Source organism: Lepisosteus platostomus, chromosome 7 (assembly GCF_059453375.1).
Source record: "Lepisosteus platostomus isolate fLepPlt1 chromosome 7, fLepPlt1.hap1, whole genome shotgun sequence".
NCBI lineage: Eukaryota > Metazoa > Chordata > Actinopteri > Semionotiformes > Lepisosteidae > Lepisosteus > Lepisosteus platostomus.
In genome coordinates this window covers 19,368,602-19,393,495 of record NC_142617.1, presented here as the reverse complement: position 1 = coordinate 19,393,495, position 24,894 = coordinate 19,368,602, and the positions used below count along the sequence as shown (strand labels likewise).

General features: G+C 37.1%; 1 protein-coding gene across 4 annotated transcripts in view; it reads left to right on the top strand.

Moving 5' to 3' along the window:
- Positions 1-7,710, top strand: part of grik1a (glutamate receptor, ionotropic, kainate 1a) — a 91,841-nt gene extending 84,131 nt beyond the window's left edge. For 2 of the 4 annotated variants that reach the window (XM_088639591.1, XM_088639595.1), the window contains 2 exons: positions 512-762; positions 7,231-7,710. In XM_088639591.1, the coding sequence (XP_088495717.1) occupies positions 512-762; positions 7,231-7,386 (407 nt within the window). In that variant the 3' untranslated portion in view covers positions 7,387-7,710. Of the gene's footprint in view, positions 1-511; positions 763-2,309; positions 3,347-7,230 lie in introns of those variants that run through there. The other 2 variants (XM_088639594.1, XM_088639593.1) reach the window with 2 other exon arrangements.
- The last annotated feature ends 17,184 nt before the right edge of the window (positions 7,711-24,894 follow it).

Sequence of the window (24,894 nt, the reverse complement as noted above, 5' to 3'; positions counted from 1 at the left end):
GTAAGCATGTTCTTCAGTTTCCATGATCAATATGTCATGAGTTCAAGTGTGGGTCAGGGCATTGTGGTCTGTGAGTGCACACACCTGACCTAATGCCTAGGCTGGGAATTTGTTTGCAATGGCTCTCTCAGCTCCCAGTCTTGTATTGTCTTGGGCACCTGCAGGCTTGTAGTGACAGTAATAACTGCCACTCATCCAACTGGGGCCAAGTCTCCTGTAGGCATCTAAAAGTCACTGTAGAGGTTGTCGAGTGTGGAAAGGTGAATTGCCCTATGAATAGCCTGTTTCTGCTATCTCCTTCTTCCTGTGTCAGTACAGGTGTCTTTGCTGAGAGTAGGCGTGTACAGACACAAATGGCGGTTCCCGATTGTGCGGACACATAGTTATAAACATAATTGACAAGTTTTCTTTACAAAATTTGGAAACCTTGTGTGATCACCCTTATGTGTAAGCTGCTGTTTATGAATAGGTCCTAACTTGCTTTTTGTTTTGTGTGCTCTTGTATACTTAGGTTCCCCTTACAGAGACAAGGTCACTATTGCTATCCTTCAACTGCAAGAGGAGGGCAAACTGCACATGATGAAGGAGAAGTGGTGGCGAGGCAATGGCTGCCCAGAGGAAGATAGCAAGGAAGCCAGTGCTTTAGGGGTGGAGAATATCGGAGGCATTTTTATTGTGCTGGCAGCTGGACTTGTGCTTTCTGTCTTTGTAGCCATTGGAGAATTTATATATAAATCCAGGCAAAACACGGATATTGAACAGGTGAGTGTGGGGCAGTGCGCATGGCACAACAGATATTGATGTGCACAGCCTGTGGCAAGTGCAGCTTCCGATGGCTTTATGAAACCTAAAAAAAAAGAGCTAGTTGTTGAAGCTGCACAGAGTATGCATGATAATATACAGTCAGGAGAGCACAATTACATTTTTGTTATGAATGTTATTTCTTTTTAATTAAGACTGTTTTATTAGGCCAGCAAAACCATTTTTTTTTTCACTTCACTGATGTGAAAAACTGCATCCCCGATGGCAGACCCCTCAGTTTTGACCATATTACCTCCATTTTATAGTTTTCTTTTAAAAGTATAACATACTAGTACTTTAGGCTTCTATAACTATGTTGCAACGACACTTTTATTGAAATTATGAGATGCAAGCATTTGTAGCCTGTCTTACGCATGCTGTTTTCCACTTTGACGATTTTTTAATAAACATTTACACAAATGTGCAAAGTGTACATTTGTCTGTGTTGTTAAGTCAACACAGATGTACTGTATGGTGAGTAACTGATATTATGGATGGACAAGGACATGTACAGTAAATGTCAAGTTCTCATTTATTTTCATGCTAAGATTGATAATTTGATTCTAAAGAAATGATTCCCTGGGATCAGATAGTGTTTAGATATTTAACTTGTGTCAGCATCTTTAGGATTGCCAGCTTTTGGTGTTTATTTCCTATGAATATTACTTGCTTGTCTTTTGTGCCTCCAGAGTGAGTAAATTAGTGAGATAAACTTAAAACTCAAACTCACTGCACAGCAAACATGTGGTACATTGACAGACAAGGTCCTTGCTCAAAATGGTTAATTGCTCTATGTCCTGTGAACTGCACTCTTTTTCTGGAACAGTATTAATTATTTATTATTTGCTCATTTGAACTATAATGACTATATCCTTTTTACATTTCATATTTTTAAGGACAATGTAACAAAAATATCTGGTCTCATTTTGTCATTGTGAGACATGCGTTAATTAATTAGGGAGCTGAAGCATGATAAAAAAAGTGAATTAGAACTTCAAAGACAGGTAGAGAGAGCAGAAATGAAAACCAGCAGCTGTCAGCCCCAGCTATACAGTATATATTTCAAACTCAAGTTCAATATGCTATTGAAATAAATGCAAATGTTCTCTGCATACCTCTTCAACAAAGACATGAGGAGAAGTTACACAAATATTTTCAGAAGCTTGGATCATATTTTGAAGTGATAAAAGAGAAAAAAACAACTTTCCCTTAATTTCTCAGTCTGCTCTGTTGACTAAAGACACCACATGGGAAATAAGCAGAAGGCTGAGCTTGAAAAGAAACTCAGTTTGACATTGAGCTTTTACACAGAGTCATTTTGCATGTGTATCCTTTGCTTTTGTATTATCTCCAATGCTTTTGTTCATGAGAAATGCACGTTTTGTTTCGGCTTGAACATTTGTGACTGATGTGATAATAATGCGATTGAATGCGATGCTTTTTTGATTTTTTTTTTCCTCCTGTGATTTTGCTATGACTCCTTTTCTGTTGTTTATTCTGCATGCAAGGCCTTTTGTTTCTTTTATGGAATGCAATGCAAGCAAACGCATCCCTCCAATTCCACTTCTGGAACCACGTTATCCACGGAGTTAGAGTGCAGGAAGCTTCTCCGGGAAGAATTGGGGATGCGACCTCAGCACTCTATTCGCACTGTCTAGTCGTTGTGGTGTGAGGTGTGTCTGCCAGCTGCAGATGGGTAACTCCTTATGTCAAGGAAAAAGATGGGAATGAGCACACCTGCACTGTAGCTGCTCAGATTGTGGAATTCCTAAAATACGTTGAAAAGAAGAATGTAAATTTAAGAGATAAAAAAACAAAATCATTATCACTAATATTTGCTATTGGCACTGATTGGTTACCAAAGCCTGTCTCTGCCCAGACTGAGATACTGTACCTATTATTTTGATTTCTCCTAGAATCCCATTAGATCATATGGCCACTATTTGGGTCATGGCACCTACACTGTAGATGCTGAGCTCATACAATCCATCACATTGGGGTCTATTCTCACCCAGTTTGCTCCAGTCTGGTTGTTTTTTTTAAATTGTTTTGTCCCTCTCCTGGTAGAAGCTGTATTTTTAAAAGCTGTTCTAATGTAAGCTATGTTGAAGATGGTTGTGATTGGTTGATATGGCTGTCCCTGCAAAGCTTTTGTGTTCCCTAAGGTTTAACTTCATAGAAAACAACTGGATTCCTTTTGTCAAGCACTGGTACAACGGTGGGTGTAGTAACATATAGCCTCAGGAACCAGGCTGGTCTGATAAATGTCCTTGTCCTTGAAACAGCTACAGGTATGGAAAATTGCCCCAAAAATCTAAAAAGAATAGATGTAAATAGAAATCAGGTTATAAAGAGCATTTTCTTTGTCCTTTCCAGAAACTGAAAAAGACTGGAGCTTAAATATTTGAGAATAGTGCTCAGTGCTTTTAATGCTGCGTTCTTTAGTAATATTTTCTAATATAGAAAAGAAAGGCTCTTGTAAAAACTGGAATCTTTCTTTGTTTCACAGAAGCATTTCAATAGTTTAAACTGTGCATTTTTTACACAATCATTTATCTAGGTTTTTTAACAGATGTAATTTTTTTTTATAAAATGGATTTTTAAAATAGAATTTATACATTCAGCTGAACTTAAGGGACTTCGCAAAGCACCTTAAATTGTAGAATTTTTGGTCTGACATCTTCAAGGGTACAAAACCGAATGTTTTTAATGGTAAAGTGTTTTCCGATATTTTATCAATAAGATTACAGGGCAGACTTGCAGTCTTCTCTCGGTTTTCCAAATCTACTGTTGTGTTAACAATCAGTCCCAGACTTGGATAAGTCAAGATATAATTTTTCTACCAATCATTTGAAATCTTTCTTTTGATTATTTTTTTATTAAATGAAAAACTGCATCTCTCACTGTTAGGTGTGGCAATATAACATTTCATCTGTCAATCAGACAAAGTGTTTATAAGACAGGCCTCTTCTCCATCATCTGCAAGTCATTGGGCACCTTTTGATAAGTATTAGGCACAAGGTTAGTGAGAAAAACTTACAGTCCTCGTTTCCAGTGAACTGAAGGGTGGAGAGATGTGACAGACCTAGTGCACTCTTCAAAGGAAGCAGATGTTTGCTGTCCTCCTCACTAAATGAGATGGAGTAATAAAAAACACCAGGCAGATGATAAATCTTTCTTCAGTGACAGTTTTGTTTTTGGCTTAACCTACTAAAAATAATAACTTCCTGCCTACCGAGATTCAAGTAAATCTCATTAACTCATTACTTTTTGGTGCTATCACTGGCATTGGGTGTAATTGGCTTATGGTGCATGGCTTAAGGATTGAAAGATGTCTCTATCCAGGAAACACCAAGGTTGTTTGGCTGTTGAGAATTGTATCACTGTGGAAATTTGTCCCTTACTGGTAGATTTCAGCCATAAATTGTAACAATTAGAATGAACAAAAAGGTACAGTACATATGCATGCTAGTTACTTTGCTCAAGGTGCTTAAACTAATATAAAACCTCTATATGTTATTTAACCTTATATTCAGTTTTTAACATTTTCATACTCCAAACATGATAACAGAAATGGACTGTTTCTGTCCAGCAATTTCTTCAGTCCTATTTCCTACTTTAGCTATCAAATTATAACAGGACCTTGCTGTGATCAGAGTAATTTGTATCACTGTGTATCTCTGGCTCCCATTCATCTATTGATGACCCTTGTTTTAGCTCTAAGACTTACTGTTCTGTCTTTTTGTTCCATCTGTATGTTTTCATAGTTGAGGATGGCCTACAGCCCCTTAGCTAATAAATTTGAGAAATAGAGAGCTATCAAACTGACTGCTTCAGCTTCACAGGTATGGGAGTTGGTAGCTCTTTAATGGACTTAGATGGTGAAATGGTGGCAAGTAATAAACACATTAACTGTCTATTAATTTTCTAACCACTTTATCTAATAGGGTTATGGGGGAGCCAGTCTATTCCGGCAAGCAATGGGCATAAGGCTGGATACGCCTTGGATATGAAGCACTCACAGACACAAACACAGACAATATGTCTTTGGACTGAGGAAATCTAATCCACTCGAGAAAACCCACACAAACATGGGGAGAACATTCAAACCCTCATAGCACAAATGAAAGGGGAACTGCAATGCTAATTTATATTTTGGGGTTAGAAATGGTCAGCATTGATGAGTGCATTCAAACCCCAATCAAAGTAAAATGTACAACATAACTTAAAACCTCCAATTTACATAGTAAATTAGGCAAAATTTCCAGATATGCACAGCTCAATATTCTCAGATTCAAAATGAAGTAACAAAACTTTGGTGACGTGATGCAGCCTTATTGCATTGAAAACAAGCAGGCTTGTTTTAGAGAATACATCATTTTTAATCCAATAGAAATATTTGACTATGAGATGGTTTTGCAGAAAAACACTACTTGTTAACCCTGCATGTACTGTAGATCATGTTGGAACATTTCTGCAGTGAAATGTCTGCTGCACAATCTGTACTTAATTCATTCATTCATACTGTACATCACATTACATTAGTCATTACAGTAACTAGTGAGCAGGAAGGGCAGTGTCACATCACAATTTGTGGACTCTCGCTCTTGTCCGTCGTGAGACCAGGGGTTTGTGACAAGATGGTGACTTATAGTACTTTCACAAAGTTCATGATTTTTTGCTTAATTTGTAGGAATTTTCTATACTGTCAATGAATTCATTTTGTTACCAAGATATAATAACCGGTCTGAGAAACTTGAATGGCGGTTTGCCTTTAAATCCAAGAATTGAACCCAGAGCCCAGTGTGATTTCACACTGTGCGACTTTTCTGCCCTAAACATATTATAAGGAGATACAATATGTTTATATTTAAATTTTAAAAAGTTAAATTTGATTTTGAAAGTAATACACAACTTTATTACAGTACACACTCTTCAAAAAATTGTATTTATTTGAATTTTGTGTCTAAACATGCTTTTAAGGATTGCATTTAAGGAGAATCATTGTGCTATAGCAATGCAAAAGAAAAATTTAACTGTCACCAAAAGTTGTATTTTTTTATCAATAAGATCTATTGGATATAGATATCTGAGATAGTGAGAAAACCATGAACTCTTCATAAACCTTTTCTTCTCAACTGCAACCAATTGACTAATTTTCTACCCCCTGCTGATTTAAATTATTTGGATTATTTTGATCAATTGAATATCCTACAAATGATGTTTTGTAGTTCAAAAATATATTAAAGACTGCATTCTTTCTCAAGGAATCAACATTATTTATCTTGATAAGTGAAAAAGTGTGAAATTGCAGATACTGAATAACCCCTTTCTAGTGATTGTACTATTTACAAAAACTTTTATTGTACCACATTTATTTAAACATTTCGGTGGATACAGGGAGTTATAACAATATGAATGTAGGTAGATTCTGATTTACACGATAGGACATGTTTTGTAATATGTATGTGTAATATATAATCATATACATTCAATATCCAAATTATATATTAATATGAAAATCAATATACTGTATATGAGGTCTGTTTTTGACCAGGTTCATTTTAATTTAAGGTAAATAGGAAATAAAACAGGGATCTGTCACCTTTTAACATGCAGCTTTAAAATGTTAATAGATGTTCCAGTACATGGACTACAAAAATTCTGTTAAATGGAAACACAAAAGTTATAGATAGCTGAATTGTTAGCTATTCTGCATACCTACACAGCTTGATGTTAAAATTTAGAAGCCTATGAAAGAATAATTGAGATAAGGATGTAATGATTCAATATCACCATCACTTAAAAATGGTATCAAAATTTTCAGAGAGCCGAAATACTTCACAACTCTACTTTAGAGCAGTAATTCTAAATCAATATCCTATGTTAAACTGTATGTATGAGGCATTGGATGTTACTGACCTATAGAAAGTCAACTGCATGTCTGTTCCAAATTGAGAACTTTGTTGCTCAGCTCACTTTGTAACTAGCATGTTAGCTTTCTCCCCTAATTAACGCACAGGGACTAATGAATGGTTTTATTCTTTTGGAAAACTAGTGAACTGTATTACTCTGTCTAGTGCCTTTTGTATGTGCTTATTACAGAATTTTAAGAAATCTGTAGGAGTAACTTCAGATAACAAGGAATAAAAATAGCATGAGGCTTAGACTGTTCTACCTTCTTCTAGAAATATCTGCTTTCTAAAGGCTATCAACAGGACTTAATGCAACAAGGAGAAGGAACGATAAAATATACCACCAACAACAAAAGACTTGTACTCTGCTGCACCATATTTTTTTGTTTTTTTTTTCCGAAGAACTTGTTTTGTTTCCTCCCAAATTCTGTTTTCATTAGCCATGAAGCTTAACATGAGACAAGGCTTTCCCTAAGGTGATTCTCATTGAAGTCCTTCTGTTCCTTTTTGACAGTGTATTTCGTTTAGTGCTGTAATGGAAGAACTTGGCATCTCTCTTAAGTGTCACAAAAGTGTAAAGAAAAGGTCAAGGATCAAAGGAAGAGCAGGAATCTCGAGCATTCTAATGTGCCATCCCAAACGTATTCTGAGGAAAGAAACCATGACATAGACAATGGACTCCCTCAGTTTCCTGTCATGTAGGATGCACTGTAAGACATGGACTTCATTCTTGTTCTTCAGATAATCTTTGTATGAACTTGTTAATGCTTTTTTAAAAAAAATAATGCTGCCTATGAGTATCCAGGTTTTATGATGATACATTATACATCATTTTAACCTTCTAACAACAACAAAGAAAAGTTTTTTGTTTTGAGTGACATTAACTGAAAAATACAATGTTTTGAATAACACCCTGATCATCTCATTATGTATAAATCCTGCATTTTCCAGTGCTGTACCTGCTTTTCAAATAAAGATGTTTACATTTTTTTCACAGCTCTCTTTCCTTTTTTTTCAAAAAGCAACTTTTAGGTGCATATGTAGCCTGTTTTGAGAACTTAGAAAAATATTTATGAAAGGCATTGAAAGACAAATATCACCATATTATCTCCCAAGTGTTTTTAAGAACACCATAGCATGTTAAAGCTTTGAACATTGCATAAAGTTCATGTAGGCCATTTAAATATTACATTGTTTTCTACCAATTTGTAGAAATTGGTAGTGTTTTCTTTAAAAAAAATAAAAGGTTTGCTTTATATCCAGTAAAAGCTAATAGTTTTAATATTTGAAATTAATAAAAGGAAATCTGTCTTGCTAAATTTATAGCAATTTTTAGCACTCGACGCCAACACCAACCCAGTTGTAGTTCAGACAGCAATGGTAATGGGTTCCCTCCCCCAACCGGGTGCAGTTTCAGTCCCTGACTCTCTCTTCCCATCCTGTGCTTTTCCACCTGTGGCGCCTGTGGACACCCTCTCAAATGTACTGGACTCCTATGTGACCTCAAAACACCATCGCTATATAGAAGGGTTCTGCTTGGAACCCCAAAAAAATCATTCTCATTCATTCAAATGACACAAAAGGACCTGACAGGACCTGACATTCATTACTTCACTCTCGATTCAATTATGAACCTAATGAGTCTGTTATTCTTAACATTTCCTTTGCTTATCTCATCCATTCTGTCCAACCCACAATTCTCTAATGAACATCCTCAAGTGGTAACTCACTACCAGTTCCTACATCTCCGACACATCAGACCCACCAGAACTGACTGCTACAGCAGAAGTTTTCAGATTCTCTTTCGAAGTCGGCACAGACTCCTTCAAGTACCATCAATTTTGTTGTGAGGAATCGTGCATCAGTGTTATGGGGTTTTATTTGTATTGGCAAGAAGTGTGTTTTTGGTTTCTTGAAGAATGCACTTTTAGATAGAGTACTTTATGACATAAATTAAATTACATTACACTACAAACATAGGAGGCCCAGATAATGTCTAATGAATAAGCTCTAGTGTTAGTCGCTACTAGAATATAGACTTGATAAAGTAGGAAAAAGAATGTGCTTTTAGACTGGACATGGTTTAAGCCTAAGAGAAAAATGGAATTTCCTTCATTGCCTCCTTGTCACACAATCAACTATGATCAGAAAGTGGCTCACAGGGTAAAAGGACATACTACAACTTGAAGAAGACTCCAGTCCATTGCCAGGCACACACGCAAGGACAATTTAGACACTGATAACCTAACCTGTGTGAAATTGGGGAAGGAGATAATACTTTAGCTCCTTTTCAAAACATAAGTGGGGAAATCACGCAAACCTACAGTCTCACTCCAGAATCAAACTCTGCACTCAAGACCCTTAGGTCAGCAACACTAACCATCACACTATTATGCTGTTTCAGCTTTGCAAAAATACTAGAGTAGAGTGTAGAAATCCCCTAGTGACGGCCAAAACACTTCAGTAAATTTCTACCCAGGCTTTATCCTTCACTGCCACTCCTTTCTACTTTTAAAGACAACTATTTACTGGTGCTCAATATTGTTTAATCTTGATGAGAATGTGTTTATGTTCACAGCGAGTAAGTGCATACACTAAAACCATGGTGATATATTACAGGGAAAAATATTCATTTATTGTAAATACATTATTTTGTTTTCAGAAAACAAGGAATGACTGCTGAAGAAAATATTAATTTAACTTGAATATGACCTTTTTTTTGTGACATGGCAAAAACAAACATAAATCCATCAGCTAAGTTACTAATTAGGAGTCATAGCTCTGTTTGATTTCAAAGGTCTTTGAAGCTTTGTGAACAAGGTGTGGCTTGTCAAGTTAGTTGTGTTAGTTAATCCATGTAATTAATGCTGATGCTGTCTTTGATATGAGCACCGTGAACCCACTGGAATAGAACAAGAACATTCCCACTCCTAATGCCAGGGAAGTTCAGGCACTCAAGATGAATTACAGCTGGTTTCATATTTGTCAGTGGTCTCTTTTACTTTTTTCAGATATGACTCAATCTGTTGTTTAAAAAAACGGAGGGTTCAAGGCTCTTACAACTGTGTAGGTTGGGTTTTATCTCCAGTGCTGTTGAGAAATATCTTGCGGAGGTCTTCACTTATTTAGATAAAGAAAAACTGTCAATGGAGCAACTTGAGTTCTACACAGATTTTCAGTCTGAATCTCAGTCATGTGGCACAGTGGCTCATCTCCACTGTACAGGCTAGAGAAGGCAATTAAGCAAAATGATGGCTTAGTCAGAGAACTGACAGTTCCACAGCATATCCACATGATTCATTACATATCAGCTGCAGTAGCGTCTAGCCAAATTTATAACTGATAAACATCCACATTTAACAAATAACATAGTATAGGATTATGACCTTATGAGAACTGCAAAGATTTTATTTCCCAATTGGATCATCCATACTTTCAAAACCATAATGCATTGAAGGATCTCAAGAGGTTAAAGAGTACTCTGTCTATTGCACACCCTTTCTTCACATTACAGTCTACCTCAACATTCCTTCTGATTTCTCCTTAGAGTGGAGTAGTAGCTATTCTGCATACCTACACAGCTTGATGTTGGTGGCGCATTAAGTAGCAGCTAGTTGTTTTGAAAGCAAGGCATTTTAAAGAGAAATGCCCAAGGTCAAATAATATAAGGCAGCATCAAGATTGGTTGTTTGTGCCCTTATAAACAGCTAATTACAGCTACTGTACATAATCACTGGGCATAGCAGGGTGTGAGTTAGTGAGAGAGAGCTTTGTGAGCGTGCAACCTGGAAAAGGCCTATGGAATTAGACATATCTGGGAATGAAATTCCACATGAGGAAAAAGTACTGACAGGATATGCTCAGTGTGCAATTAGTCACACCTCTGGGCTAATTAAAAGGATTATAAGAACAGCCAGGAGAGAAAAGGGGTTTAAGAGTGTGTCTAGACTTTAGGCTGTAATGTGTGAATGAGTGTGGTACAGTGGGAGTGGCCTCATTAGTAACAGATTAAGTTGGTTTATAGGCCTGTGAGTCTAAGTATGATAAAGACTGATGGTAAGCATTGCTCAGTAGTGTAGTGGTGTATAATAATAATAAAAAGCTGTCACGTAAGCAAGGGAGGGTGAATGCTAACTATACTGAATCTTAACATCAGTTAAGATAGGTGGGCAGTGTCAGAATGTATGATTTGAAAGAAAACTATGAAATGACTGCTGCTGCTGTGTCAGGGGTCAAGTCTTGGTTTAAAGCAATGTCTCTGGCTAAACAGAATCAACTGGAAGTTAATGATGGGGAAAAATTAGTGGTTGATGATAAAAGAGGGATTACATTGAGTTTAAGAAAGCTGTGATTGCAGTGATTAAAGCGAAGATTGAGAGCTGGGTGTTGCAGGATAAGTTTAATGTTTAAATGTCTCCTGAGTTAAAAGACATTTTTTTAGTGAATATTGCAAAAGACTGGTATTGAGTTAATTGAGTTGAATTCTCCAGTGCCTGCAGATTGAGTTCAGTAGAAGAGTGTAAGAACATAACATCACTACATTAGCCCAATACCATTTCTTGCATTAGGAATTTGTCATTTTGCATACTCCAGCTTGCTCTCCATGATACACAGACAGGGAGAGAGAAGCTTGGGGTCAAAGCATAGGGTCAGCCATTGTACAGCCCCCCTGGAGCAGTTGGGGGTTAAGGACCTTGCTGAGGGGCCCAACAGAGTAGGATTCCTCTGCCAGCTGAAGGATTTGAACCAGCAGCCTTCCAGCCACAGGTGCAGATCCTTAGCCACAGAGCCACCGCTCCACCAAGCTATATATTACTGAGTGAATATGAAGTACTAGTGTTAGTGTGAAAGTAGAACTGAATAAAAAATATAATTAAGAAGGAAGATAAGCCTTCCAAGAGGAGACCAATGTATTAAATGTAGGATCTGGGAGGGGGTCTAAAACACAAGGACACTTGTCTTAAGACCACTTAAAACATGAAAGGCTAAAGTATGCTGGCAGTGTTGGACCTCTGGGGTTGACTGTGATGATGTTGTCACATTGGATATACCTTTAAATTAATTTACATTCTGACAAAAAGGGAAAATGTCAGTTAAAAAAGTGCATATTAAGCATCAGCGGAACCCAAATGCAGTTGAAACTAAGGAACCTTAGTCTTGTCTCAATAATCGCGAGAGCTCTTTTTCAGCAGCACAAAACAGATCCAGCTAAACCAGTACAGAATGAACAGAGAATACCAGCCAACACAGCAGCTTAAAATCAGTAGAAGCTAAAGTTCAGGGCCCTCCCAAAAATGAAGAGTTCGGGTATCTAACTCCATTCATGGTGAACAATTGAAATATTGTGAAAATTAAGTAAAAATGTACAGAAGTTTTTACTTTATTTTAGTTATTTCAAATACCCATGATATCCTCAAGGATAAAATAGGGTTTTGCAGATGTTATTCAAGAAGCAGAAAGCTCCAGTCCTTTTGTGCCGGATTCCAGCGGGATTGAGAAACACCTTAACATTAGCAACCGATTAAGACCTAGTCATTTCCCTTCTTATCCATTCTTATAAACCCATTAATGACCGAGATTAAAAACCAAAAACAGATATTCTGGGACCAGGGTGATTGAACACATTGAACAGAATATAAGCCAGCAGGAATTGCTTCAGATGGAAAGAACACTGATATTTCCATGATGAGTGGTTTTCATCTCACATTCCCCCCTGTGCTTTCAGCAGCCATCCAATTGAGAGAAAAAAAACAGTAGTACTGCTTGTAGTGCCTTCAGTATCCAATACGGCATTAGTGGATATGAATTTAAAGAATGAAAGATAAGGCTGAGGATAAGAAAAGTTTGCTTGAGTACATCGTGAGTACATTTTATAGCATTTATGATCAATGTCATTGTGAAGCTGACTTGTGCCAATTGCATAGATCCCATGACGCACTGCACTATACGCAAGGGTATTTTATATCACATCAAGATAATCAAATTATGGACTGATTGCATAATCCTCAATAAAATACTGCTGTCTTTTATGCTTTGTGCTCATAATCAGTTGTTCTGTGCCTTGTAATCTCAGAAGAGTGGTACAACAGGAGTCAAAGGTTGCACACCAACTACAGTAAATTATGCTTATAGGAATATTTTAGTTAAAACAAGGGGGATGAATTCCATTATGGCGGATAGGAAAGTGGTGACAGAGAGGTTTACAAAAGGAAGCTGAGATAATGCTTAGGAAAAGCGGGGGATAAAAGCTGTGAGTCTCCATGAGGAATATGGCTGGGGTTTTTGCAGATACCGAGGAAACATGGAGTGAATGCAAAGACTGAATAGTGATCTTATGTGGTCACTCTAGACTAAATACAGGAGTGAAAGGGTTGCTTGCTAATGAAGAACATTTAGAGAGGCCCATTTTACATACACTGTGGTTTTCAGCTGAAAGAAAAATGCATGGCAGGGGACCTGTTTGATAAAACTAACATTTAAGCAAAAATCTTTATTTTATTTATTTCTTGGAGTGGTACAGACCCCTGAGTGTAACTAAGTAATGGACTTTACAAGGTTATTTGGAGGTTTGTGTAGCTTTGCAGGATGACTGTGGGGAATTAGAATATGTTGTATTTAGTAGGATTGTGAGAGAACTAGACAAGTGCTGAGGTTATTAAAAAAGGGACCATTTAGATGACCTTAAAGCAAAAAGTAATATATAGGGATGTGTAAACAGATTATTGTGTCCCTTATAAAGAATAAATTTGTTTACTCAGTGCACTTCTGGCATGGAAGCCAGAACTTTTCAGGAAAGTATGAAAAAGGTTGATGGCAACCATTTAAAAAAAATAATTTAATAGAATTGACACTTGAGCAGGCTATGGCAAAGTCAAGATGCCAATCTTTAGAGGACCAAAAATGTTTTACTTGTTTTATACTGTATATTAAAAAATAATTTCTGTCCAGATAAAATAAACATTTCATCGGCCACTGCATCTCTACAGTACATTGTTTTATGGTTGATCAGTATGCAGACAGGCTACACCTCACCTATTGAAATGTTGCCTCTAGGCCTGCCTTAATTATGAGCAGGGCCAGATAATGGCATCATGACTCTTCTAAAGCTCATCTGAGGAGGGAGAAAAATTATTCCCGCCTAGGGCTAGCTCAAAGCAAAAGAGTATAGGGAGCTAAAAAGCTTGACATCAGGGTGTCCTTTTCTCAAGCAAAGCAACACAGAGCTAAGAAAATAATCAAGACTAGAGACCTTCGCTTAACTACTGGCATAGTCATCTCCAAAACTGCTCTAAACCTTTTTTGGTTTTGTTTTCACATTGAACAATTATTTCCCACCACGTCATTCTCAAAGCACATTTGCCTACTGCATAGACCATTCAAAAGCAAGTCAACAGGAGGAGTCACAATCACTTCAAAGTTATATGACACGATGCATCAGAAGAAATAGTGAACAATAAAATAGATTACAGTACATTTGGAAAACTGCTGTAAACCCAAATCACAAAATGGGAGACCAGACACGGCCGTTGAACAATGGAAAGAGTAAGACAATGGAAATCCTTAAGAAAATAACATTTACAAATGAGAGGAGGCCTTTTCACCCCTCTACCCTGTTTGGTGTTTTGTAGGTCATTGATCCAAGGATCTCATCCAGCAGAATCCCAAGAAGAAGTCAGTATATACTGTAGGTTTCAACAGCATAGTAAAGGAGTTTGCTCCAGATTCCCACAACCCTTCAGGCAAAGCAGCTTGTCCTGTTCATAGTTTTAAATGCACTTCCACATACAGTAGCTTTCACTTGTACTGTCCGATTAGTGCTTCACTCTTTATTGTGAAGTTCATTGAAATTTACTTTATCAATTCCATCAAATTCCATTCCATGAAATCAATTCTCCTTGCGATCTTTCTTTGTTTAATACTAAAAAGGTATACTGTAGTTCCTTTAGCTTGTCAATGTACAGTAAGACATTCCCTTAAGCCCCAGAATGCATCTGGTTGCACTTCTTTGGACTGATTTCAAAACAGCAATATGTTTTCTATAACATGTTAAACAAAACTGTATTGCTAGTATTATCTGTAATACTATGTACTAGTGTATAAGCAATTTTAGCATAACATCCTTTGATTTATATTTTAAGCTTTTAACCACATATCCTAACATTTTATGTGCCTTTTTAATTGTTTCCTCCTTTTTTTAGAAGTCTTAAATAACTGAAACAAATTGATGGAATAGATTATATAGTTTCAATACAACAGACAACCTCAAAAAATTAAAGAAAAAATAGCTTTCCCTTTAAGCATTACAAACTGTCTTTACAACATTATCACAGCAATTGTATAAAAGATTATCTGCAGGGCTAAGAATTCCATCATAGTAGTGTTTCTGTGTTTAACCTTCATCATAGGAGCCTGGATGTTTCACACAAATGGTCTTTTATTGCAGATGCACTCATGTGAATTATAACTATCATAAACACACATAATGGTGACACTAAGAATACATAATTCATATCCAGTGTTCAGCTTTTCATATATTGTTTATTCAGTTACTTTATTTAAGTGTATACATTTCCTTCAGTGAAGATCACCCAATACTTGTGAGATTACACTACCAGAACTAAAAAGATAAGTGTTAATATAAAACATTTTTGTACTTTTTATATTTTTATTGATGTAATAATAACAACAAAACCAGAGAGGATCAAAACCTTCACATTACCCAGAATGCAATTTATTTTTTATTAATTAAATGTACTGTATTTGGAACTTCGGGTTCAATTGTTCCCATGCATGTTTGTTGGACATAATCTAGTTGATCTGTCATAAAACAAAAGACACTGAAATTAAAATAAGGGGAAAAAATGTCATATATGTTTTTCAGATAAAATTAGTACACTTTTATATTGCACCAGAAATAAAGCTCTGTCTGGCAGCATGTTGGTACAGTGGTTAACATTGCTGCCTTGCAGTGCTGGAGCCCTGGGGCCTGTTCTGGACCTGGGGTGTTATACTTTATGTGTGGAGTTTGTATGTTCTCCCCATGTTTGTGTGGTTTTCCTCCTTGTGCTCCAGTCTTCTCCCACAGTCCAAATACAGTATGTGCCCTGAGATGGCATGGCATCCCGTCCAGAGGGTACTGTATATTGCCTTTGTGCCTGTTGCTTGCCAGGACAGGCTTCAGCTCCCACATGACCCTCGATTTAATAAATCGGTTAGAAAATTGTTGGATGGAAGGAGCCCTGAAGATGTAAGTTCTGGTGCTCCTTTTTTTGCCATGTCTACTTGTCAGTTTGAGTGTATGTGTGGTCCTGTGAGTGTATGCTTCTCTACTGTGCTGTCTGTTTGCACCTCAGAGCCAAGTCTGGCATTCAGCAGCTATGTACCACCATGGGAAGAGGAGAGAGTGTGTGATAACTGTCTGTGTCTGACAAAAGTCTTGCCGGGCTGCAGAACTGCACTGATTTAGTTCAGTTTTCAATATACGGATGATAGAAAGGTATTGTCCTCTTAATAAGCATGGTATATTAGTTCCTTTCTGTGTTTCATCCTGATTTTTACCAGGTTTCAACAGTTTATCAGCTCTGAATCTGGGCTTCTGGCAGTAATGTCAAAAGACATTAAACTGCAGAACGTTGTTGTTGAGTTTCCCAGAGAGCTAGATGCACATTCTGTGTCACCAAAAATCTGAATCTCAGTCATATTAAAGATGCACGTGTTGCAAAGTTTTCCTTTGTGTGAATGAGAAAATGTTTTGAGTTACACCACACATAAAAGTTTTCATTCAATTCTTGAGTCACACTTTGTAGCTGAATCATTATTCTATCTCACTCATCATCCTTGAAAAATGTGTTTTATCATCATTTGTATAATATATGCACACTTAGTATGCTCCTTATAACATCATATTATACAACACTGGTACATTCAACTTACTGTAGGTTGCCGAGAGACCTATTTCAGCTAAGTCCCATTGCTTGCACAACAATGAAAATGTGTTTATTTTTCTAGCAAAGAAAGCATGGCTGCATATATAAGCACTTCTTATTTTTTACTGAGAAATTTACAGAGAAACCAATAAAGGGTTAAATCACCTTATCATCTGTGCCCAGTCAGTTTTCTCACTAATGGTTTTTTTAATGACTCCAGACGTTTAATGAATGTCCAAAATTCATACTTTAATTTTTGAAACAACATATGTGTGTAAATAGTCTAGAAAATGTATTTTGTTGCTCCGTGTATGTTAAAGTGTATAAGAATTTGTGGAATTTCCCATTAGAAGCTGTTCTGTTATATGCATCAGTGCTTAGATGCATTTGTAGCAAACAAATGTGCTAGCTCGTAGAAGTATAATCTTAGACAAATTAAGTTGTGGGTGTTTTAATGCATTAAAAATCTCACAAAATGTGATTTGTCAGTTGTAATGGTCCAATATATATGCAAAATGAAATCATACGAGGTATTAAACTTGAATTACTTTACTCAAATAAAAAATTACCCAACTCGGATGTTCAGGTTCCCTTTGTAGGTAAAAAACCAAAACTTAACATAAATAAATAAAACTACTGTAAATTGTTAAACTGATTCCTAGGGTATCTCAAAATACTTTGTGTGTGTGTGGTTGATTTTACTAACTAGTGTTCACAACTGTTCATTATGTGCCAGGACATAACTATAACAGAAGATCCTAATTTCACACACTTCTGCTTGTCTACATACAGTATATACGGAACAAGTAAAGGTTAATTCCATGCTGAAAGGAGATGAAAAGAAACATAACGTTTCGGCTGTGGTGGTATGGTGTCACAACTGAGAAAGGTTTCACAACCATTTCTTTTAATCTCTTTTCAGCATGGAATAAACCTTTACTTGTTCCTTTGCAGCCTACGCATGCTGACGCAACTACCTACTGTACTTGAACTAATACAGTATATAAGTATTGCACCCAGGACTTCCCTTCCTGCATCTCCCTCGCATCCCTCCCACCACCCCATCTGCACATTTGCAGCAGGTCCCTAGCCCACTCCTTGCAATGGTGGGTGTGTTAGTCAAACCAAATACTGTTGACATATTTTGTCCCTCTATCACATTCATGAAGATCACATGCTAAACAGCAGGGCCATTCCTTCTAGGAATTCCTTCTAGGAATTAACCTACAAGTATGTTTTTGGACTGTGGGAAAAAATTGGAGATCCTAGAGGAAAGTTACACATAGACAAGAAGAACATACAAACTCCATCCAGATAGCACCGAGGACATGAACCCAGGGCCCCAGCACTGTAAGGCAGCAATGCTGAAACAGTCAATGATATAGTAAAGAATATTTTTTTAAAATATTTTTTTTCATTTTTACAAAATCATTAAGAAACCACAAGCCATACATCCTATCATAATACATGATAGGATGTCTGAAATAACTTTTTCTTAGCTGAGTAGTCCCTATTTTGTTATTGAAAATAGGGACTGTATTTTGTAACTTGCTTGATTATGCTCTGGCTGTACAATTTGAAATATGTAGAAGCAACAGTTGTATAGTATGAATGCTCATGGGGGAATTAAATAATTAAATCTGTTTGATATCTGCTATAATTTACAATGTCTAAAGGTATTTCTTAAATACAAATAAAATGAAGAAATCAGCGCACAGGGGAGCACTGTGGTTCTTCCCAAGAAGTCAAACTATTCTTATCTACTGTATGTCCATCATCCCACATAAAGCCTAGTGAGAGCTAGTTTACTCTGGTTTTAGGCAGAAATGCCTTGTTTTCTTTTGCTTTTCAAATTGTTAAGCACTTTAGCTAAAGAAAACATCAAATGTATTCCCAGATGATTCTACCATTAATAATATCCATGTTATTGGAGAAGGGGAGAAGTGACACCTCACTAGTAGGCAAGCTGCTCAAGGTTGCAGGTACATAAGAGACAAAAGAATTATCACTCTGGCTTATCAAGCCCCTCATAAATATTTTATTCCTTCCGTGCACTGCATGTATGAAATATCCAGTGTGCTTCAAATTCCTTCTACTTCCTCTCCAGAATCTTTCACTCACCACCTGTCACCTAACAGATGTTTTTTTTTGTTTAATTCCTACACAGTACCAGCTTCCTGCCTTTGACTCTTCTAAACAATTAATGGGAGGAGGGATAAGAATGCAGGAGCTATAGGCTTTCTGCCTTAAGATGTCCAGCAGCTAATACTCTCCAAGCTTATGGACGGATATGCTGAATGCTGTTAAATAAATCTTGAGCGCTAGATCAGATAAGAATTTAAGCCTGGAGTTCAATGTATTTCCCCAAGTGAGTCTCATTGCAGGGATCATGGGTGGATGAGGAGCTAGGGGAAACCTGTTTTGTGCATTTGCCACTAGAAAATGTCCATCATGTCTGTGTCATGTCTGCTGTTTTCTGTCATATTTGTGCTTACATATTCCACAAACCCACCCTTTCATTTTTTAATTAATTTATCCAATACAGGGTCACCAGAAAGCTTGAGCCTATCCCGGCAAGCAACAGACACAAGGCAGGATACACCCTGGACAAGACGCCAGTCCGTATTAAGACAATTGTCTACAACTGCTTCAGCTTTAAAAAGCTCAACTATAAACTGCCATCTTAAACTCTGAATTACCAACACCAATGGGTTTATATTTTGTTGGAATAATTGTTCACTGATATTCTACAGATTAATTTGAAATTGTGGGAATGTAAATATTAATTTGCTCTCACTGTTTCATCAAGCTAAAAAGCAGAACAATCTGAAAGGAATTCTAATTTCATTTTTGCATTTATAAAGTCAAAGTAAGCAGCTACAAACACCCATTTGTCCCATATTAGGGCACATGAGCAGGGCATAGAGTAGCTAATTTTGACCAATGGAACTGCTTTATACTGTACAGTATGTGTCGTAGAAGGAACGGTACAATTAACATATGGTCAATGTTAATAGACAGAGACAGCTATTTTACACTTATCAGAGCTCGTCAATGGGATAAGATAACTCTAACGAATGGAATAGTTAAGTGTCCATCCTAATAAACAAAACATATCCTAACCAACACTAAATCTCCCTCTAAATGGATCCTCAATAGGAACAAATGTTCCTATTCTAACAATGATCCTCTGAAACAGGAGAAATGGTTTTAGTCTTTGGATTCCACAATAAGGGGAATCACAATTTCCAAATAAATAAGACAGCAAGTTCTCCTATATAATAAAGCTCTGAGAATCTGGTTTCAAGCATAACAGGGGCACTCTCTCACAGCAAAAGCTTCTGATTAAAATCAGGATGATGATGGCTGACCATCTGATCTCGGCTTCCTCCTGCCCTTGCTTACCTGTCTGTATATCTGTTTTGTGTTTATGCTATGGTCTATTCCTGTGCAGGCTACTTAAAGACCTCACTAAAAATGGCCAAGTTACTGTTGAATATTTATGTCTAAATACAGCTGATTTAATGATCTATCAGTGACTTTGTTTAGCCTGAGTTAACTATTATCACATGATAATATTTTTACTGTTGAATTTCTCAGAATTATCTTTTACATCCAAGCAGCTTTGCACACAGATACTTACAAGAACACATAAACATTAGATTAAAAATAAATCTAATATTACATAAAAGACATCAACCCACACAAAGGCATTACACACCAGTCCTACAGGAATCCAAACAGGTTACCAGAACTTGTAAGTTTACTCTCCCACAATCACCCTAAACCCTTTAAATTGCACAATATCCTTTCATTTTTGCACATAACCACTAATTGCCCTTGCATTTAAACCAATATTCCTTTATTGTCAACTCTCTTATTGAGTAACTTTGTTGAATGTGGGTTAAAGAAATTCCTTTGTTTGTTACACTTGCATTGAGGTACTCTAAAACATCTGTTTGAAGGCATTAGAACTTCTTAGGGATCAGAGAAGCTAGTCTCTACATACATTTAATGTATGCAGTTTGAAAGCTCTCCTCAATTGGCTCAATGGGCATCTCACTATCTTAGAACACGTCTTCAAGAATCTGGACATCTAGTTTATTATAGGGAACACTCCTTTGATTGTATAGAAGATTAGGAGGGAAGATGACAACCAAGCCTTTTGGTTAGCTTTTCTAAATCATAATTATTCCTAACTTAATTTCTCAAAGTTATATATATATTAAATACCTCTTCTCATTTATCTTCACACATTCATTATCCACCCCAATTCCACCTTTGCAGCTATCTGCCTAACTCCCTTAACGCATTCTAAGTGGGTTAAGCCAAATTTCATTATATTGTGAAGAGTTTTTCTTCTTGTATACATCTACTTATGCTCTTCTTAGTCAATAGTTAGATTGGCTATTGCTGTTGTCCAGGAATCAATGTCATCAGATGGAACCCAGCTTTCATCAGGCATTTCGACTCTTACCCATCATGCTCTCCTGCTGACTAATTAGCAGTGATAGCCAGTCACTGCTCATCTACCCCTGTCCTCCATCTTAACGCCTCTCTCCTGTTCCAGTGCCAGCATGAGGTTCTCTCTGCTGCCTCTCCCAATCACTGAACTTCTGTCTTTCTGTCCCTCCCAGTCAGCCCCACAGCTGTCTGCATTCTCCACACTGATTGTGCAGGGAATCCTCTGCATCCAACCTCCACTTGGAACATGCCGCCCTTTCCCTCTTCAGTCTAGTACCAGATCTTCATGTTTGACACTTTTCCTCTCAAAGGCTTCCTCATATCCTTCCTCCCATGGTACCGTCAACTCAATGAAGATGATCTTCCTAGCCTCTGGGGACCACATCACCACATCTAGCCTTGGGTATGTTTGTACAACCTCGGGAAACTGCAGCTTTCCTCCAAGGTCCACTCTCATGTCCTACGATGGACCTTTATGCTGGATAAAATCCTTGATAAACATCCTCAAAAACATTTAATCCTGGGTCTTTATTCCAAGTGAATAGTATTTAGTAAATAGGCGAAGGCACAACAATACACACTGTCTCAAACCTTCAGACTGAAGTAAATTACTAGGAACTACAAATGTTACAAACCTCGCTGAGACTCATTTGTCCTCTCCCCACCCACAGTACAATATTTTAGAAGAAACATGTTCTGCGTTCCACTACTGTTAAACAGTATGAGCAAATACATACTGTTTTAATTTCTAGATCTTAAGAGTGTGGTGTTAAGACACCATTACCTTGAAATATGTTATTAGACAAGAGAGACATTCAGTCAGAAGATTGATTCATAAAGTGTGCTCTTGGAGGTTACAAATACATTGAACTGTATAATTTGGGAATTATTTCCAAAAGATGTTTTATGCTATGGATTTTCTCATAAAAAAACACAATATTAGAATTCTTCTAGTAAAATTCCATTCTCCTCCTCAAAGGGAATTTCTCCTACTGTTAGCCTGAAAGATACAACAAAGGTACTACAGGTATATGGAACAGGGCCTTCATCAAGATTAAAAGGTGGTACAGGCCAATGTGTTCAAAGAGTGTTTTTACCTGAATTACAACACTACCATTCAGCCAAACTGTCTGAATGATTTGCTAACTAACTAAGGGACGCTTATCAATGAATCTTTCCTCTATCACTCGTAAAAGTTTCTCCTATGAAGTTCGCAGATACTGAAGCCGGTCAGTGTGAAAGAGTTCAGATTTCCATCTGTGCTCTAGTTTGTTTGTAGTAAAGAGTGCTTACAGTAGGTTATTAGATGAGCTTTCATTAAAAGTGGATGAATCAAAAGTTCATAAAAATAAAGAGATAATCTGAAGACTGAATGAAAAACAACTCTGAGGTTTACAATCCTGTTGCATAACAAAGGGATCACAGGAACAGATTGAGCCTCCGTGTAAACAAACAAATCTCTTTAAGGCAAGTGTCCTGTACCCTGACATGAATATTGAATTGACCAAATCCCAATCTGCAGATGGCAGACTATTACTGATGAGTTAATAAATTATTATGATACCACATCAGCTGTTTCTAGGGACTGTTTTAAAATGGGGGGAAATGGGTAGGTGTTTACAAGATTCAAAGTATTAAACAATGTATAATTTTCAGATCTTAAATGTGTATATACAGTATATGTTTGTGGGGGATGTCTTGGCATAGTCTAGTGCCCTTAAAAGATTAATTTACAAAATGAATTGCAGTTATTTGTATTTCTCACAAACATAAATGCCAGCAACAGGGTAAACTGTGGTTACTAGTGAAATGGGAAATTCTGACAGGTTATAGACTGATTTATTATGGAATGATTATGGATTGAACATGGTATCCTGCAGTATGCCATTCCTTTTATACAACAGTTTGTTACAGTACACAAGAAAGGAACATCACCATATTTTTGTCCATTAGAATGAGATTAAGGCATTGGAAAATAGCCTTTTACCTTTTAGAATAGTTCCTGTCTCATTAGTCAGCATTGGAGGTGTGGTATATTAATACACATTAATGCAGATAATTTAGGCTTGTTGGGACTTTATCTGTGATCTTCTGCCAATCTGATATATTGGATCCTGCCTTAGATTCACTAATCAGAGACCAGCATCCTACTTGCCAATTCTGTCTTGCCAATGCAGTCTGTCAATGTATCAAGGTGTGTCAAGGTATTTTCTTCAAGCAAAATTGCCAATATTAAAAATCACCAGTGTGTCCATAACGTTATTTTGGTAATTAACTCCAATCAGAAAAAAATGGAAATCCAATCAGGAAGAGCAATTACTGGCTTGGTGATTTAAAAAAATTGGTTAAAAACTTTCTTGAATCCTTAAACACAATGTAAATTACAATATGCATTTTCATATTTTCCAATGGGGTTTAAAACAAAAGTTTAGAAAGAGGTGAAACTCTAATCTTGCTCACTTCTTGCTTGGTCACATGTGCACTTTGTCTTTGAATTAGGCATTTGCATTCAAAAGCAACAGACCACACTTTTCTCCATGGGTCCTCCATTTCTTCTGCATGCTTGAAGGACGCCAAACCCCAGAGCTTCTTCCGACTCAGTAAGCTAAGAGAGAGACACCAAGCCCAAAAGCTCTGCTGTCAAGGGTTGGTTTCACCACACTATCCCTTTACAGCCACAGGAGTCTGCTCATCTTCTGCCTCAACTTTTCCAGCAGTTAAATTCATCTTCAGCCCAGCACCTCTTCTCTAAATCTATTTCTTTGCAAGCGAGACCCTCCAGTTTGACATCTGAATGCCTGAGAAAACAAAACTGCATGAGTCTTCAGCATCAGAGGATGAGTCTCTTCTTCCTCACCCCAACCTGTTGACACAACACCAGCCATGGGTCTGTAGTACAACTACGCCCCCTGGGGACACCCTCTGTCCTTCCTCTCTGCCCACCTTTTCTGACTATTTCTCCTTCCACTGTTTGCTGGGAATGAAATGTAAGAGAAACGAAGAGTGCAAAAAAATAATGAAAAATGCAATTGGCTTCACATGATACTATTGTATGTATGCTCCAGACAGATAAGGACTTTAACTGTGGCTTCTTCTACAGGCTCAAAAGAAATGTTTTGTCAACATTTAACCAAGTAAATCCATTTCGAGCTTTTACACATTTCCAGCTTTACAGTTTTTAGGAACCATCCATTTTCTCAGAGAAACAGTGTGTGGCATTGGCACACAGCATGTGTTCATTGATCCTGTTTAATGCAGGAGTATGCATGATTCCTTGGGAATCACAGAGTCTTAGATTTGATTTTTTAGAGTCTCAAATGAGAGGTTGTGGGTTCAGGTTACTATTGAAGACACCCTTTCACAAGCCATTTTGCACCAATTATTCCTGTTTGAACCAGCATCGACCAGCTTCCAGCCTCTGGTTTCCAGCTTTGCAGAGATTAAATCTGGGATGAACTAGCATCCAGTCCATGGGATACTCTGGCCTAATGAGCCTTTTAATAATGGACTACACATTGTACACATGGTTATGGCTCTTGTTCGTTAACTTTCCCATCAAATATATACAGTATTTTTGGTTTAGGGGAGGAGAGGTTAAAATTAAATTTGGTGTCCTGTGGTGTGGTTTTCTAATGAATTAAATACATAAGAAACTGGGTGTCGTTATGATGATGAGGTTCAATTCCAGATTTTTGTTCCTAGCATTGCATATTCCTCCCACGGTCAAATGGCTTTTTGACCAGATGTTCTGATTCCATGCTGGTTAACTTATTCAGTGTCTCAGATTG